Source organism: Bos mutus, chromosome 25 (assembly GCF_027580195.1).
Source record: "Bos mutus isolate GX-2022 chromosome 25, NWIPB_WYAK_1.1, whole genome shotgun sequence".
Lineage (NCBI taxonomy): Eukaryota > Metazoa > Chordata > Mammalia > Artiodactyla > Bovidae > Bos > Bos mutus.
This window is the reverse complement of record NC_091641.1, coordinates 5,121,644-5,136,029: the sequence shown is the minus strand read 5'-3', so window position 1 is coordinate 5,136,029 and position 14,386 is coordinate 5,121,644. Positions and strand designations below refer to the sequence as shown.

General features: G+C 59.7%; 1 protein-coding gene across 2 annotated transcripts in view; it reads right to left on the bottom strand.

The window, feature by feature from the left end:
- Positions 1 to 13,425, bottom strand: part of MAD1L1 (mitotic arrest deficient 1 like 1) — a 244,258-nt gene extending 230,833 nt beyond the window's left edge. Inside the window, exons 1-8 of one of the 2 annotated variants that reach the window (XM_070362807.1) lie at positions 13,274 to 13,425; positions 10,533 to 10,695; positions 7,252 to 7,392; positions 5,634 to 5,813; positions 3,187 to 3,311; positions 2,636 to 2,717; positions 1,106 to 1,236; positions 674 to 788 (exon numbers count right to left, since the gene is read on the bottom strand). In XM_070362807.1, the coding sequence (XP_070218908.1) occupies positions 674 to 788; positions 1,106 to 1,236; positions 2,636 to 2,717; positions 3,187 to 3,311; positions 5,634 to 5,813; positions 7,252 to 7,392; positions 10,533 to 10,682 (924 nt within the window). In that variant the 5' untranslated portion in view covers positions 10,683 to 10,695; positions 13,274 to 13,425. Of the gene's footprint in view, positions 1 to 673; positions 789 to 940; positions 952 to 1,105; positions 1,237 to 2,635; positions 2,718 to 3,186; positions 3,312 to 5,633; positions 5,814 to 7,251; positions 7,393 to 10,532; positions 10,696 to 13,273 lie in introns of those variants that run through there. The other variant, XM_070362808.1, reaches the window with a different exon arrangement.
- Positions 13,426 to 14,386: the final 961 nt, after the last annotated feature.

The window sequence follows — 14,386 nt, the reverse complement described above, 5'->3', positions numbered from 1 at the left end:
CCAACGTGCATGGCCATCTCCACAAGGTCCCACAGAATGCCCACAGTGAGTCCCAGCAGCAGAGCCGGGGAGAGGAATCTCAGCACAGGAGTCTGCTTCTTCTGTGGGGAACAATGTCTGTCCCAGGCACCAGAGAGTCCTCTGCTCTCTCCCACTCAGCAGCTGGTTAAGTGCTCCAAGGGCTGCTGACACCAACAACCATGCACCCGGTAGCTGAGGACACATGTCTGCTGTCCTGAGCCCCGCAGGTGAGCAGCCCAGCGAGGACATCCCTGGGCTGGATTTAGAGGCCAGGGGACTACGCTCCACAGGACACTCTACCGCTGGAAAGCCCCAAGTTCCCTGACTCACGGCCCCTCCATCTTCAATGCCACCAAGAGCAGCACAGCAAGTCCTCGTCACTCCACACAGCTCTGGCCTCCTCCACGCACTCCTGCACCCACCAGGACCTGTGCGCACCAGCAGGAACCCCAGGGGCACCTCCTACCACAGGCTAGTGCTCAGCACCCTTAGGGGTCCCCTTTTTCCATAGTTCTGGGGTCAGGACAGGGCTGACTGCAGGGGCCACCATTCGACCCACCGTATTAGCCCAACAGCCGCCATTCTAGTGGATCAGCTGGGACGTGGGGTCCCCTTGGCAAGTGAAGGACCCCACAGAGACCAGCTGGCTCACCTCCTTCTCCAGCTCGAGGTCCACCAGCGTCTCCTGCATCTTCTCCTGCCGCCCCAGCCTGCGCTGCAGCCCCTCCAGCTCCTCCCGCAGCAGCCCGTTGGTGTCCTGCGTCTCCCTGGCAGAGCCAGAAGCACAGTCGTTCAGACAGCCACACACCCCAGGGACGAGTGCAGAGGCCCTGACCCAGAAGGCTGCGTGCACATGTGTGCGCACACGTGTGTGCGTGTACTTGTGTGCACAAACAGGCACACATCCCCAGCCCCTCACCGCAGGCAGGCGTTCTCCACACACATGTCCCCAGCTCCTCACCGCAGGCAGATGTTCACACACACACACACACACACACAAACACACCCCCGGCCCCTCACCGCAGGCAGGCATTCTACACACACACACACACACACACAGAGGCACACACCCCTGGTCCCTCACCGCAGGCAGGCGTTCTCTTCCCGCAGCTGCCGCAGCTCCCTCTCCATCGTTGGCAGCCGCACCAGCTCAGACCTCATGTTCTTCACAATCGCAGCGTCCTGCTCCTGCAGGGACAGCTTTTGCTCCAAATCCTGATGGAGGTGGGAGACAGAGAGGAGAGAGACAGTCACAGACACCAAGCGCTCCCAGGCCTCAACAGCCTCCAGGGCTACAGCCCCCGCGAGTCACGTGCAGTGCTGCCCACGGGGCAGGAGCCTGGCACACACTTGGCACAAGGACGCGCAGCAAAGCCTCCGTGGAGACACCCACCCTTCCACACTGCTCTGCTCGATGTCCCCGTGGTGGAGAGACCCACCCTTCCGCACGCTCTGCTCACTGTCCCCGTGGTGGAGAGACCCACCGTTCCGCACGCTCTGCCCGCTGTCCCGGGGTGGAGATGATCACCCTTCCGCACGCTCTGCTCGCTGTCCCGGGGTGGAGATGACCACCCTTCCGCACGCTCTGCTCGCTGTCCCGGGGTGGAGATGACCACCCTTCCGCACGCTCTGCTCGCTGTCCCCGCGGTGGAGACACTCACCGTTCCGCACGCTCTGCTCGCTGTCCCGTGGTGGAGAGACCCACCGTTCCGCACGCTCTGCTCGCTGTCCCGGGGTGGAGATGACCACCCTTCCGCACGCTCTGCTTGCTGTCCCCGGGGTGGAGATGACCACCCTTCCGCACGCTCTGCTTGCTGTCCCGGGGTGGAGATGACCACCCTTCCGCACGCTCTGCTCGCTGTCCCCGGGGTGGAGATGACCACCCTTCCGCACGCTCTGCTCGCTGTCTCATGGTGGAGAGACCCACCCTTCCGCACGCTCTGCTCGCTGTCCCCGGGGTGGAGATGACCACCCTTCCGCACGCTCTGCTCGCTGTCCCGTGGTGGAGACACCCACCGTTCCGCACACTCTGCTCACTGTCCCTGGGGTGGAGATGACCACCCTTCCGCACGCTCTGCTCGCTGTCCCCAGGTGCAGCGTAACGACTGAGTCGTTGCACAACAAGGCCTTCCTTCCCTACATGGAGTCCCCAGGCTGCATGGGGAGCTGGCGAAACTCCAAAACAGGTCACAGAGCAGGTTAAGAACATGGGCCCAGGACTAAACCGGGCGGTTGCTCAGCCAACACTAAGGGGTCAGCTCTGCTCAGTCCGCCTGAGCAGGCCGTGCCGCCTGGGCAGGCTGCTCCCGGCCCAGTCCTGCTCGGTCCTCAGAGCAGCCCCGGTACTCGAGGTGCCGCACGCTCACTTTCTACTCTGTGTGCTTGATTCTGACCTTCACGCAGAGTGCGAGCTTCCTGGGAGCAGCACTCACCTCGTACTTTCTGCCGCACCCCAGCACCCGGCACGGGGCCTGGGGCACAAGGAGATGACCAGCAGTGTGAACAGCTGCGGTAGACACAGGCGGCTAACTTCCCCGGATGCCAGTGAGCATGCCCCATGGGTCACAGGGGGCTGAACCAGCACTGTGAAGCCCACCAGACACGGGCCGCTCACCTTGATCCTCTGCTCCTGGTCTGCTCGCACTTCTTGGCTGGCCTGGAGCTCCTGAACCTTCTGGTTAGCTTCCTGCCATTTCCTATTGAGAGAAGGAACACGTGCAAAAACAGGCAGGTGGTGAAGCCAACAACTGTCCTCACTCTCAAAGCTCTCCAGCAGAGACACGCGCACACTCACACACAAATACGCACACATTCACACACTCCCTACTGCAAGGAGGCCCCAGGGTCCGGGCCTCTGTGGCCTGAATCTCAGGGCAGGTGGTTAAGTCTCGACCACCTGCAAGCTCCCTTCCCAAGGTTCTCCTTTCTCTCCACAGTTCTCACAACAGAAGCTGCTGCCGGCCCAGGCACAGCTGAAGCCCAGGGCCCGCTCAGGACTGCACGTCCACGGCCCACCAAGCGGCCAGACCGCCCAGACAGCGCCAGGTAAGGCAGAGGCTGCCAGCTACAGGAGAGCGCGTCTCCACCGCACCTCCAGGCTCGCCTGGCACAGGGGGGAAAGACACCTGGCCTGGAAGTTGGCAGCCCTGCCCGCCCTCCACTCACTGGTGCTGCAGGTCCAGCTGCTCCTTCAGCTCCTGCTTCTCAGACTCCAGGCGTTTGACCTGCATCTCCTGGTTCATCACGCTCCACTGCAGGTCCGAGAGCCTCCCCTTCAACGTGGTGATGGTCTGAAAGCGAGACGCAAGCCACTCACCCTTGTCTCCAGCACAGGCACGGAGGGGAGCCCCTCACACGGAAACTCAGGGGCCAACGCTCTCCCCAGAGCCGGCCCCCATCCAGGCAGCTCCTCCTTCAGAGCCCATGACCTCCCCTCGAGCCGAGCCGCGATGACAGACGGCCTCAGGCATGAGGACACTGCAGGCCAGGATGGGTGCGACCGCACCGGGCGGCCCCACAGCCCCTCCGTGGTCCCACCGGCCGCATGCACGCAGCCCCGGTCCTCGGCAGCGACGCACGGCTCCCCCTCCACACCTGCTCTCCCTCTCAGCCTGGATTCCTTCTCCAACTGCCCCATCCCAGCTCTGCACAAGATGCTACCTGTGAACCAGCCAGGCACCCGCCAAGAACGCAGGAGCGGGGGTGGAGGCTGTCCTCAGGACAAACGGGAGCGGCCCGAGCACCGCAGAGCCTGATGCACGCCCAGGCCAGACGCGGTCACTGAGGAAGGCAGGGGTGGGTGGGCCCACAGCCCAGCCCCGGGACGGCGAGCCCACCGGGCGGACACGGGCGCAGACCGCAGCCTCCCCAGACAACCTGCTGGTGATGGGGCTCCGCTGTGGCTGTCCCGGGGCAGAAGGCTGCGCCTCCAACAGGACAACCAGCCACTCTAAGGTAACAAGGGGAGCCTCACCCCGTCAGCCTGAGGGCCAGACAGCAACCCACAGGCTGAGGGCGAGAGGGTGGACCAGCGAACCCAGCACACAAGCAACGTCTGCGGGGGCCCCGAGCAGGCACGGTGGCCGCAGCAGGCCTCGCCCACCCAGCCAGGGCAGTGTGAGTGCACACACGCGGCCGCCGACAGGCCCCGGAGAGGCTGACGGCAGGGCCGGGGGCTGGGGCCTGCCCTCTTAACATCCTGCACGGTTCCCTTTTTTACAACAATCAGTCTGGGCCTCAAAGAAGAATGAGCGTACTAAAACTATGTAACGATAAACATATCCCTTGACAACTTTTCCTGAATTAAATAGACAGGCGCTGTGCTGAGTACTGCAATCAGACACCCACCCCACGGAGGACAAAGCTGTGGGGAAGCCCAGCCATTAGAGAGATGACCTCAGAGCACCAGGGCACCATGACAAGAAAACACAGTTGGCCGGCGGGGTGGGCGTGGATTTACAGCCCTGAATTCAGACCGGGGTTGCGGGGGCTTCTCAAGGGAGTGAAAAGTAAGAGCAGCAGCAGCAGGGCTCCGTCCCAGCTCGCCACCACCTCTGCCCTGCCAGGGCCCACCGCCGTCTGCTCTGCAACCTCGGCCCTTCATGAAGCCGTGTGCAGGACACCCCCGCCCCCACCTCCGGAACAGCCTGCAAGGGGCGCAGGCAGGGGCAGGCAGGCGCACGCCGGGGCAGGGGGCGGGCTTGTCCGAGGCCGTCACGGCTCCCCTCCGCCAGCATCCCCATCAGAGGACAGATGCAGGGACAACCGTAACAGGCTCTCCAGCGCTGCCAAGGCAGAAACAAGCTGGGGCCCACTCCTGAGATCTATCAAGGAGAGAAAACTACACGGAGACAAAACACCAGTGACCCCAGGCGCCCCCGGCAGCGTCTCCTCCGTTTCCTCATGGCACCTGTGACCTGGAGCAGCTCACGGAAGGGACAGGAAAGGTCAGCAGTCGCACCTGCACCAGCAGCAACGCTCAGGCCCTGTTTCTAAAATGCATCCAGCCTTCAGCTGGTGGAGACAGGACTACAGTTCATCCATGTCTGGCTCCACAGAGATTCTCAGATGCTAATAATCAAAGACATGGAAATCCAAAGGCACCTACTTACATCTTCCGGGGAGGGGGGGAACCACAAGTATTTCCATCCGTAACAGGGAAGGCTACAGTGAAAGCAGAGTCCTCGATGTTTCCTAGCAGAGCACGGCAACTGGTAGCAAAAGCCACAGAGTCCTAGAACTGGTGATCATGTAACACTACCCCACAAACCCCTAGGGGCTTGTCCAAATACAATCATTCGATAGAAACAAGAAGGGGCTATGCGCCCCGTGTGTGTCCACACCAAGATGTGTGTGCATAAAATGAACCCTTAAAGGTGACTGAAAATGGATTAATCAAGCACTAAAAATCATAATCACAAAGACTAAAAAAGCATTCAACTTATTAACTGAGAACCACAAAATGGAAAATTAGTATTTTTGCTATGATCACACCTCTGCAAAAAATGCAGGCGGAGCAGAATCAACCAGGGACACTAGCCTGCAGCTACAGGCCGAGGGTGGGACCGCGTCCACCCTTCCCGAGAAGCAGCGCCTCTGCCGCGGCTCCTCACCTCCCCGGCCTCGGCCAGGCCGTCCTCCTTCTCCCGCAGCTTCCTGCCGGCGGCGTCCAGGCTCTGCTGGCACAGCCTGTGCCGCTCCAGCTGCTCCTTCATCTTCTCCTGCGCCTCCGCCTCCCGCTCCTGAAGCTGCCGAATGCGCGTCAGGAGCTCCTGGTTGCGGTCCACCTCGCGCTGCCAAGAAGGATGGGCCTGGTGAGGGGAGTCTGCGCAGGCAGGCCCCCAGCTCCACCCTCAGGACAGGTCTGAGACCCAGAGCAGAGCCACCAAGAGGCCGGTCGTCAAGTCCACAGCCGTCCCAGGGCTGGAGCCAGGACCCCCTCTGAGGTGAGCGCACGGCCCCGCAGCACACAGGCACGTCTCTCAGTGGCCCCCCGGCAGGGCATGTGGCACACACCATCCGTCACTGACCACTGCTCATGGGAGGGGATGGAGCACAGAAATCTCCCTCAGACTCCACCCTGGGAAGAAGCCTCTGAGCTTGGAACCCAGCAGCTTCCTGATTACACACAGGCTGCCATCACAATCAGCCAGCTGCCCCCAGAGAGCGGGTGGCCAGGCAGCGACAGGTGGCATGGACAGGAGCCCACAGATAGGAACACTTGACCCTGGGCCTCAGCTCCTACAAAGCTTCAGAGCCACCCTGCACTGGCTCCTGCCAGGCCATGTGGCTTGCCCTGAAAGGCAGACACAGAACTCAGACTCCTCACTCTAATGATCCCCAGAGGTCCAAAGGTTCCCGTGTCGCCACTGAGGTTACCCTTAGCCCGAGAAGGGGGCCACACAGTGGGAGCCAGACTCCCAGGGGCAAAGGGACCAAGTCCTGGTTACATGGAGCCCGACGCTCTGCTGACCTCTGCCCTCAGGAAGCTAAGCTGCAGAAGCTCCCACCCAGACGACAATGGGGAGACCCTGAAGCCAGGGGACCTGCCACAACGCAGGAGCCAGGGGCGGTGGCTGTTCAGGACCCGATCAGCACGTCACAGGGCAGGACGGGCACCGCTACTCAGGCTGCACCCCCGACAGTCCAGGCAGGTCCCCAGACCTTGGAAATGCCGCCAAGATTCAGGCAGAGCATTGGACCAGAAAGCCTCCGGCCCCGTGCTTCCCTGAGGGTGGGTGCTGGCCCCGTGCTTGCACTTACTGAAAACCCTGGCGAAGTGCTGTTATCACAGCGAAGAAAGTGTGGAATTTATGCACTGAGTCAAACCTAGCATCTCCTCTGGGTAACGGGGGTGTGGGTGGGGCAGGCCAAGGCCACCACAGGGCAGCCCCGAGACCTGGCGGCCAGGTCTGGGCTGGGCTTCAGGCTCCTATGCAAGCTGGTGACTCTCCTGCCAGCCTCAGGCCACCTGGCACTCCTGCCAGACCTGTATCCCAATTCTAGTAGAGAGGGCAGCCAGGCGTCCAGCGGAGAGCGCCCACCAGCACCTCCGCAGGCACACAGGCTCGGCAGCCAGCCCCTCGTGTTGCCTTCTCTGGGGACCCAGGACACACCCGAGAGCCAACCCGCAGCCTCGGGGGGCCAGGAAGGCAGCGTGCCTGGGCTCCGGCTGGGGGGCTCTTACTTCCCACGACCGGCCAGGCCTAGAGCACACCCGCCTGAACCCACCTCGTAGTTCCTGGCGCTGGTGCTGGCCGCCCGCTCCAGCTCCACACGAGCCCTCTTGTGACTCAGCTCCATCTGCATCTTCTCCCGCTCCACCTGGATGAGGTGAGACTTAGACCGGATCTGCTCTGCTCGCTCCTCCAACTGACCAGGTCCCATGCAAAGGAAAGACAGATCCTCAGCAGCTGTCTCACTCGAGTGAGGCGAGGGGCTCACTCGCCACTTCCTCACTGAGCCCCCGCTCCCCACAAGGCCCTCACTCAGCCCTGAGGACGGGGGAGCACCAGCCCCCAGGTGGGAGCCGGGAGCAGCAAGGAAGGGGGTAAGGGACAGGAGAGGGAGGCGCGTTCTCAGGTAGCGTGTGCCGTCTTCTGTGCTGTTTAACAGACTACCGCCCACGCAGCAGCTCGGGCCCATAAACGCCACCAGCTCCGTGGAGCAGACGGCTGGGCACACACGGCCGGCCTCCCGCCCAGGGAACACGATCCACAGGCTGCAGCCTGCTGAGTCGGCAGCTGTGCTCTCCCTGACTCGGGAGCCCCCTCCTGCTTCCTGTTGGCTGGCAGACCCAGAGGCTGTCCACACGCCCTGCCACGAGGGCCTTTCCACCCCAAAGCCAACAAGCGAGAATCTCACACACAGGGAACCCTTTTCCTGCCTGCCTCTCTGACTTCTGTTTGATCTCTGGACCCAGATTTAAAACATTCAGCTGACTGGGTCAGGCCCACCCAGGTACTCTCCCACCTTAAGGTCAGCTGCTTGGAGCTATTCAGTCTAACTGCAGAACACCATGGCCTCAACTCCTACTTAGCGTTTGATTCAGAGGGAGAGGCTGCCAGGGCCTGGCAGTTTGGGGCCCATCAGAAGTCCTCCTCTCACAGAATAAGGGGGGATGGAAGCTCTGAAGGGCCTCAGGAGACACAGCCAACAGCACCACAGGAGCACCGGTTGCCAGGGCCTTGTCTTCAGGTGGGCTGGAGCCCACCCATTCTAAGACTGGCAACACAGCATCTCCGGGGCACTTAACAGAAACACAGAATCTCAGGCCGCACTGCCAATACCAAATCAGAATCTTCCTTTTAAAGTATCTCCAGGTTCATATGCACGTTACAGTTCAAGAAGCACGTGTCTCACTCTAACCAGGGACACGTGGCCCATCTGGAGACACTGCTGGGCACCCCAAGGTGGGCGGCAGTCTGCGTCTGCTCCCGGCACCTGGGGGAGAGGCCACGGTGCTGCTAAACTTCCCACAAGGCAGAGGAAAGTCCTGCAAACAGAAAGTTACCCCCAACATGTCAGTCACGCCACAGGTGTGAAATCCCGGTGGAGAGAAGACATCTTTCCCAACCTTCCCCAGCGTCCTTCGGGAGCTAAAGCCACCCTTTCTTTCCCCTGTGATGTAGTCTCTCATTTCAGTTCCTACCTGCTGACATTTGGGAGTTCCCTACGCAACCCTCCATGAAACTCAGTCTTCTTGTCTCACTCTGAGTCTGACGCTAAGGCCCAGCTTCTTCAGAGGATGGCGGGACCCTGGCCCCAGGTGTGAAGGTGCCACACAGGGGTCCCAGAGACACAGATCCGCTGGCCAGACCCTCCTGGAGCGGTGACAGGAAAAGTATTTGAAGGAGAGTCCTATTTTCGCGTTTAAGCCGACAGTGACACACAGCACAGAAGCAGGACTCTACAATGAGGCCGGGCAGGGACTGGCAGACGGGACCCTGCTCCATTTCCAGACTCCCGGACCTGCAGCTGCTCTGTTCCCCTCACCTGCCAGGTGGGCAGGAAGAGAGGGACCGCTGACAGACTCCTGAGACAGGACACGTCTGGGGTCAGGGCTCCCAGGCAGGTCCTGTGCCCCATGGCTCTAATCAGCTCAAGCTGGCTACAGTTCTCGTTTACTGACCTCCCACCTGGGGAAGCCGTTCAGGTCAGAGCTGAGCGGGAACTGGGACCTTGGAAATCCCAGACTCTAGTTCCAACAGGCCAAAAGTTCCCAGAGAGCTGCATCAACAAAGTTATAACACTGTTTTAAACCACAGTTGCCAACTTCATATCCTGCCAGTGAGCAAAGACCAAGGGAAAAAAAAAAACTACAATCTATTTCCACCACTATTTCAAAAAAGGAGTTTTAACACCAAAAAACAAATATAAATGACCTAATTTCAGAATAAAGAACAGTCCATGCCAAAAAGGGGCAGTGAGCAACTTAGCTCACCAACACACACAGAGTAAGTGATTCAACTGTCCAGCCAGTGAACGCATACACACACAAGCCTGTTGTGCCACACCAGACATGGGCTCATCAGGGCTCCCAGAGCAACAGAAACTCCTGGCTCATCTGACACAGGGCCCCAGGGCAGGTCACCGGCAGAGAGGCGGCAGCAGCACGGCCAACGTGGACCGGAGAAGGGACTCAAGCAAAGCAGCCAGGGGTCGCCTGATGCAGCCCCTACGGAGGGGCAGGGGCCAGGCCAAGGCTCGACACCACACTCCCTCCCGGTGTGGACCCCACGACCCCTGCCCCAATGAGCACTGACCCCACGGCACACCAGAACTTCAAGTCCTTCAGGAGACCCGAGCCTTTACAGCCATGTGCAGTGAGCGCTGCCGAGCACTTGAAATAAAGTGAGATGAGACGATAACCAAAGCGAAAAGTGTGACCGAAGGCACACTGTGGCAGACCGAAGGCAAGCTGTGCAAATGGCCTCCCTAGCCTGAGACCATCTCCTGCCCAGGCTTCCCTCACTGCCCTGCCCTTCCTGCCCGGCTGACCAAGAACCTATCCTGAGAACACAGCCCTCCTATGTGTCACACCATCAAGGAAGCCAGCAGCTGGCTGCACCATTCCAGTGGCCACAGTCCCAGACAGTTTAGGCTTTTATTCCTCAATTAAATGAGCTGGCTTTCCAATTGTAGCTCTAGTGTCTCTGAGCTCACAGTGTGAGTGCAATACTAAACACCAGGCCCACTCTGTGCTGCTGTTATCTCAGGCTTTTGAGTCAGGACATCTCAGGGCCAGACCATGACTTCTAGCTCTCCTCCAAAACTATGAATATCCATGTTGGAGATGCGAAAGATGGCCAGCCGGCCTCCAAGCGGAGAAAATGCTGACCTGCCTCAACTACACAGAACCTGGTCCAGTCCTACCTAAGGACAGGTGTCTGTCCATAGAGGCCCCTACCCCAACACACATCGCTCATCTGAGCCATCTGGAACCTGATCCAGTCGCGCCTAAGGGCAGGCGTCTGCACCTGAAGGCCCCCACCCCAACACACGCTGCTCACCTGCATGCTCTGCTGGTACTGCGTCTGCAGAGAACCTTGAGCAGAGGTGGAAACATCCAGTCCAGATCCTCCCTCCACTCGCTGAGAAATGAAGTTGTTCAAAGACCTCAGGGTGGACAGGACGGTGGTGTTCTCCCCCAGGTCTTCCATGATTGCTTCCCTTCTGGAAGAAAACAAGAGAAGGGTCACAGGGAGCCTTCTGATGCGCCATTGCCGCTGCCAACTGCCCAGTCAGAGAGAACCTCTGGGCAGCCCCACTCCGCTACTGCTCTCTCAGAACCCTTAAAATATTCCAGCATCTGTAACCACATTCTTCGGAGTTAACTGAGAGCCTGTACCTCCAGTTTCTCAGAGAGGAAGTGGAGGCATAAAAAGACAATATGCCACCAGGCTGCTGACCATCAAAGTGCTGACCTGCAGACCAGCAGGACAGACAGATGGCTCCCGAGATGAGGTGTTCAGCAGTCAGGTGGCACACTGCCCACACACGCACCCACAAAAGGCCTGGCTTCCAGGAATCGGAAACAGAGTGCCCAGCAGCGACAGTGAGGATGACAACCGCGCAGTGCTAATCACAGGTCAACGACGACATCTCTGCCACTTTCAGCCAGGTACCACGGAGGAAGGCGCCTGACATTTCGTAAGCATCAAGGCCTCTGGGGCCCATCTCCTCATCTGAAAACTGAGGGTCCCGCTTCTCAAGGCTGGGAGGATTACAGGGCCCAAGAGAAGGCTCCAAACGCAGATGGCGCAGCTACTGCCACAGAGTTAAACTGTCACTCTGCTTTAAGTTCACATACGGCATCGCAATCCTCAGAATGGGCAGATGAATCAGGTCTTCTTGAATATTATCTTAGGGGTGAGGCTTCCAGTTACAGAACTGAGATGGGAACGTGGGTCTGTCTGGCTCTAAGGTCGACCGTGCTCCACAGGCCAAGGTTGAAGGCCGAGGACAAGCAGCAGGGAAGAACCCGCATCCCCACAGGGGTGCTAATCCCAGCCTTGCACCAGGCAGCCTACCAGTCAGAAAGGGGGGAAGTGTCCCAGCACACTGAACAGCCAAAAGGGGTGGATTCCTCCAGGTGCATACCATGTTCCTCTGAGGCAAGCAGCCAGCTCTCACTGATGACCCCTAAGTATCAGATGGAAAACACCTGCCCTCAAGCTGCTCCCCACCTCCAAAAAAGTGAAGAATCTTGGTTTGATTCTGAATTTCCCATTTAACAAGAACCTTGACCTTGTGCACTGGGATTCCCTGGTGGCTCAGAGATAAAGAACCCACCTGCCATTGCAGCAGACCCGAATTTGACCCCTGGGTGAGGAAGATCCCCTGGTGGAGGGAATAGCAACCCACTCCAGTACTCTTGCATGGGAAATCCCATGGACAGAGGAGCCTGGTGGGCTCTAGTCCATGGAGTCGCAGAGTCAGACGTGACTTAGAAACTAAACAACTGGTCTTGTGCACGCAGAGCCCTTGTTTTCTGGAGGCTGTCCTTTCCACTCTTGCACAACACAGCTGTTCTCTCTACCTCTCCTTCAGACAAATGGAAAATGAACTGGCAGAGAGACCAGGGAAAAGCACTCGAGTGCTGTGAGCCTGGCAGAGAGACAGGGCCCACGTGGAGCCAGGCGGCAGCACTCTGCTCCAGAAGGCAAATCACTGTTTGACCGGGGCCATAACACTTTCCCGGAGTTGGTGATGGACAGCGAGGCCTGGCGTGCTGCAGTCCATGGGTTGCAAAGAGTCAGACACAACTGAGCGACTGAACTGAACTAATACTTTTCGTCCCGTGATGGGAAATTTAGCCAATACACCCTCTTCTCAAGACAGCATCCCCTGTAAGAGCTGATGCACCTTATACGCAAGAATGAAAAGAACACACGCATTTTCACCTGCCTGGAACTAAGCCGCTCCATAAGGCAAGGGAAAAGGTGGCAGCTCAAATGCCATCCTCTGTATCCAGGAGCCTCACCACTGGATGTCAGCTGCTCTGGATGGAACCCTGAGCTGGAGTGCAGAGCACTCTGACTCTCTAGTGCCCTCCACGTCCTGAGGGAACCCACAGACATTACAAGGATCCTCAGCACCCGCAGCACCACTTCACAGCGCCCCGGGGCACTTTCGCTGGTCTGCTGCGTTCACCGCTCCTCCACCTGCTTTCTCCCAACTGACACGAGAGAGGAAATCCAAGTGCCCGCCCCACTGCCTGCCAGGAGTGCGACTCTGGGCAAGGCGCTTTCCCATCTTCCCACCGGGCTCCCCAGGTGGGAAATGAAGTAGTGGCACCCCACGCTGGCCGCTCAGGTGCAGAGGCGCGGGCGACAGTGCGGTCAACCTGCGAGGAACCGAGGAAGAGCCCTTCTGTCTGCACCGCGCCGTCTAGGGCCGGGGGGCGGGGGGGCTCGCTGAAGCCCCTCTCCTCCGAGGCCGCCTCCGCCCCGGCCGTTTCCAGCTCCTCTCGGAGAGGAAGTCTTGGGGGGCCCCGCACTGGACGCCCAGGCTCACAGGACAGAGCACGAAGCGCAGAGGCGGCCCGGGCGGACACAGCGGGTGCGCCGGTAAAAGCCCGGCGGCCCGGGTCTCAGAGAAGGAAGCGGGCACGCCGAGGGGCGCCGGCTCACAGCCCCCGGAGGAGGCCCGGCGGGCGGCCCCAGCCTCTTCCCTGCCCGACTCCCGCCGGCTCTGTTGGGTACCCGCCCCCGGCTCAGCCAGGCCCCCGCCCGGGACCCTGGCCGATCACCTCAGCGCCTCAGCCCGCTTGCAGCCGTCGCCGCCGCGGCTCAGATCTCCCTCTATTACCGAGCCCGCGTATCGCGAGACGTGCGCTCGCGCTCTCGCGAGATCTGGGCGGGACTGGCCATGAAACTGCGGGTCGGCGCACTGACAGGGGCTGCGTCTCCGTCCCACGCCCGGGATGCCGCGGCTCGGAGAACGCTCAGAGCCAAAGGCCGGCCCGCGGGACTCCCTTGGTGCCCCTGTCCGCCGCAGGCCAAGCTTCCACTGGACGGCTGTCTCGCACTGTTTTCCGTGGAACAGCACCGCCCAACGGTGGCCTCCTGGGGCCAAACTTCCTTGCAGTCCTGACTAGTCCGCAGCTTTTGCCACTACGGTGTTTGCTTGAATTAATGAATGCGTTTTTACTTTTCTCTAAAAAAAAGAAAAACAGGAAATACTATGCGACTAAGCTATCCTCCTAGCGCCCTGAGAGCTGTTGGGGTGCGGAGCCGTCGTCTGGGTCCCGTTCTCCAGGGAGCAAGGGCGGGGCGCGGTCAGCCCACAACCAGCAGGCCCTTCCTGCAATCTCTGCAGCCTGCGTCTACTAACGGGTCTCTCAAGTCCCTTCTTCCTCCTCCACAAACCCGGCGAAGCGCCGGAGGGTCTGCACCGAACTTCCAGAGAGTAAACCATGAATTTGTGTCGCCAGAGGAAAAAGGATGCAGAGGCAAAGAATGTGGTGGTGGAGGTAGGACACGGGGCAGTGAAAATAAGATAAAAAAAATTTTATAAGGCTGGCCCGCAGACTACTTTGGGGATCTGGACTACCCTTAGACCCCATTTCTTCCCCCAGCCATCCTTGGGATGTGTGAACTAAAAATGCTGCCTGCCCTATCAGTAAATAAAGAATGCTGCAGCCATCAGCCACTCATGAGGATGAGCTCAGGGTGAAAACAGGTCAGTTGCTCAGTCGTCTCACTCTGACCCCACGGCTGTAGTGGGCCATGTTCCTCTGTCCATGGGATTCTCCAGGCAAGAATATTGGAGTGAGTAGCCATCCCCTTCTCCAGGGAATCTTCCCAACCCAGGGACTGAACATGGGTCTCCTGCATGGCAGGCAGATTCTTTATGGACTGAA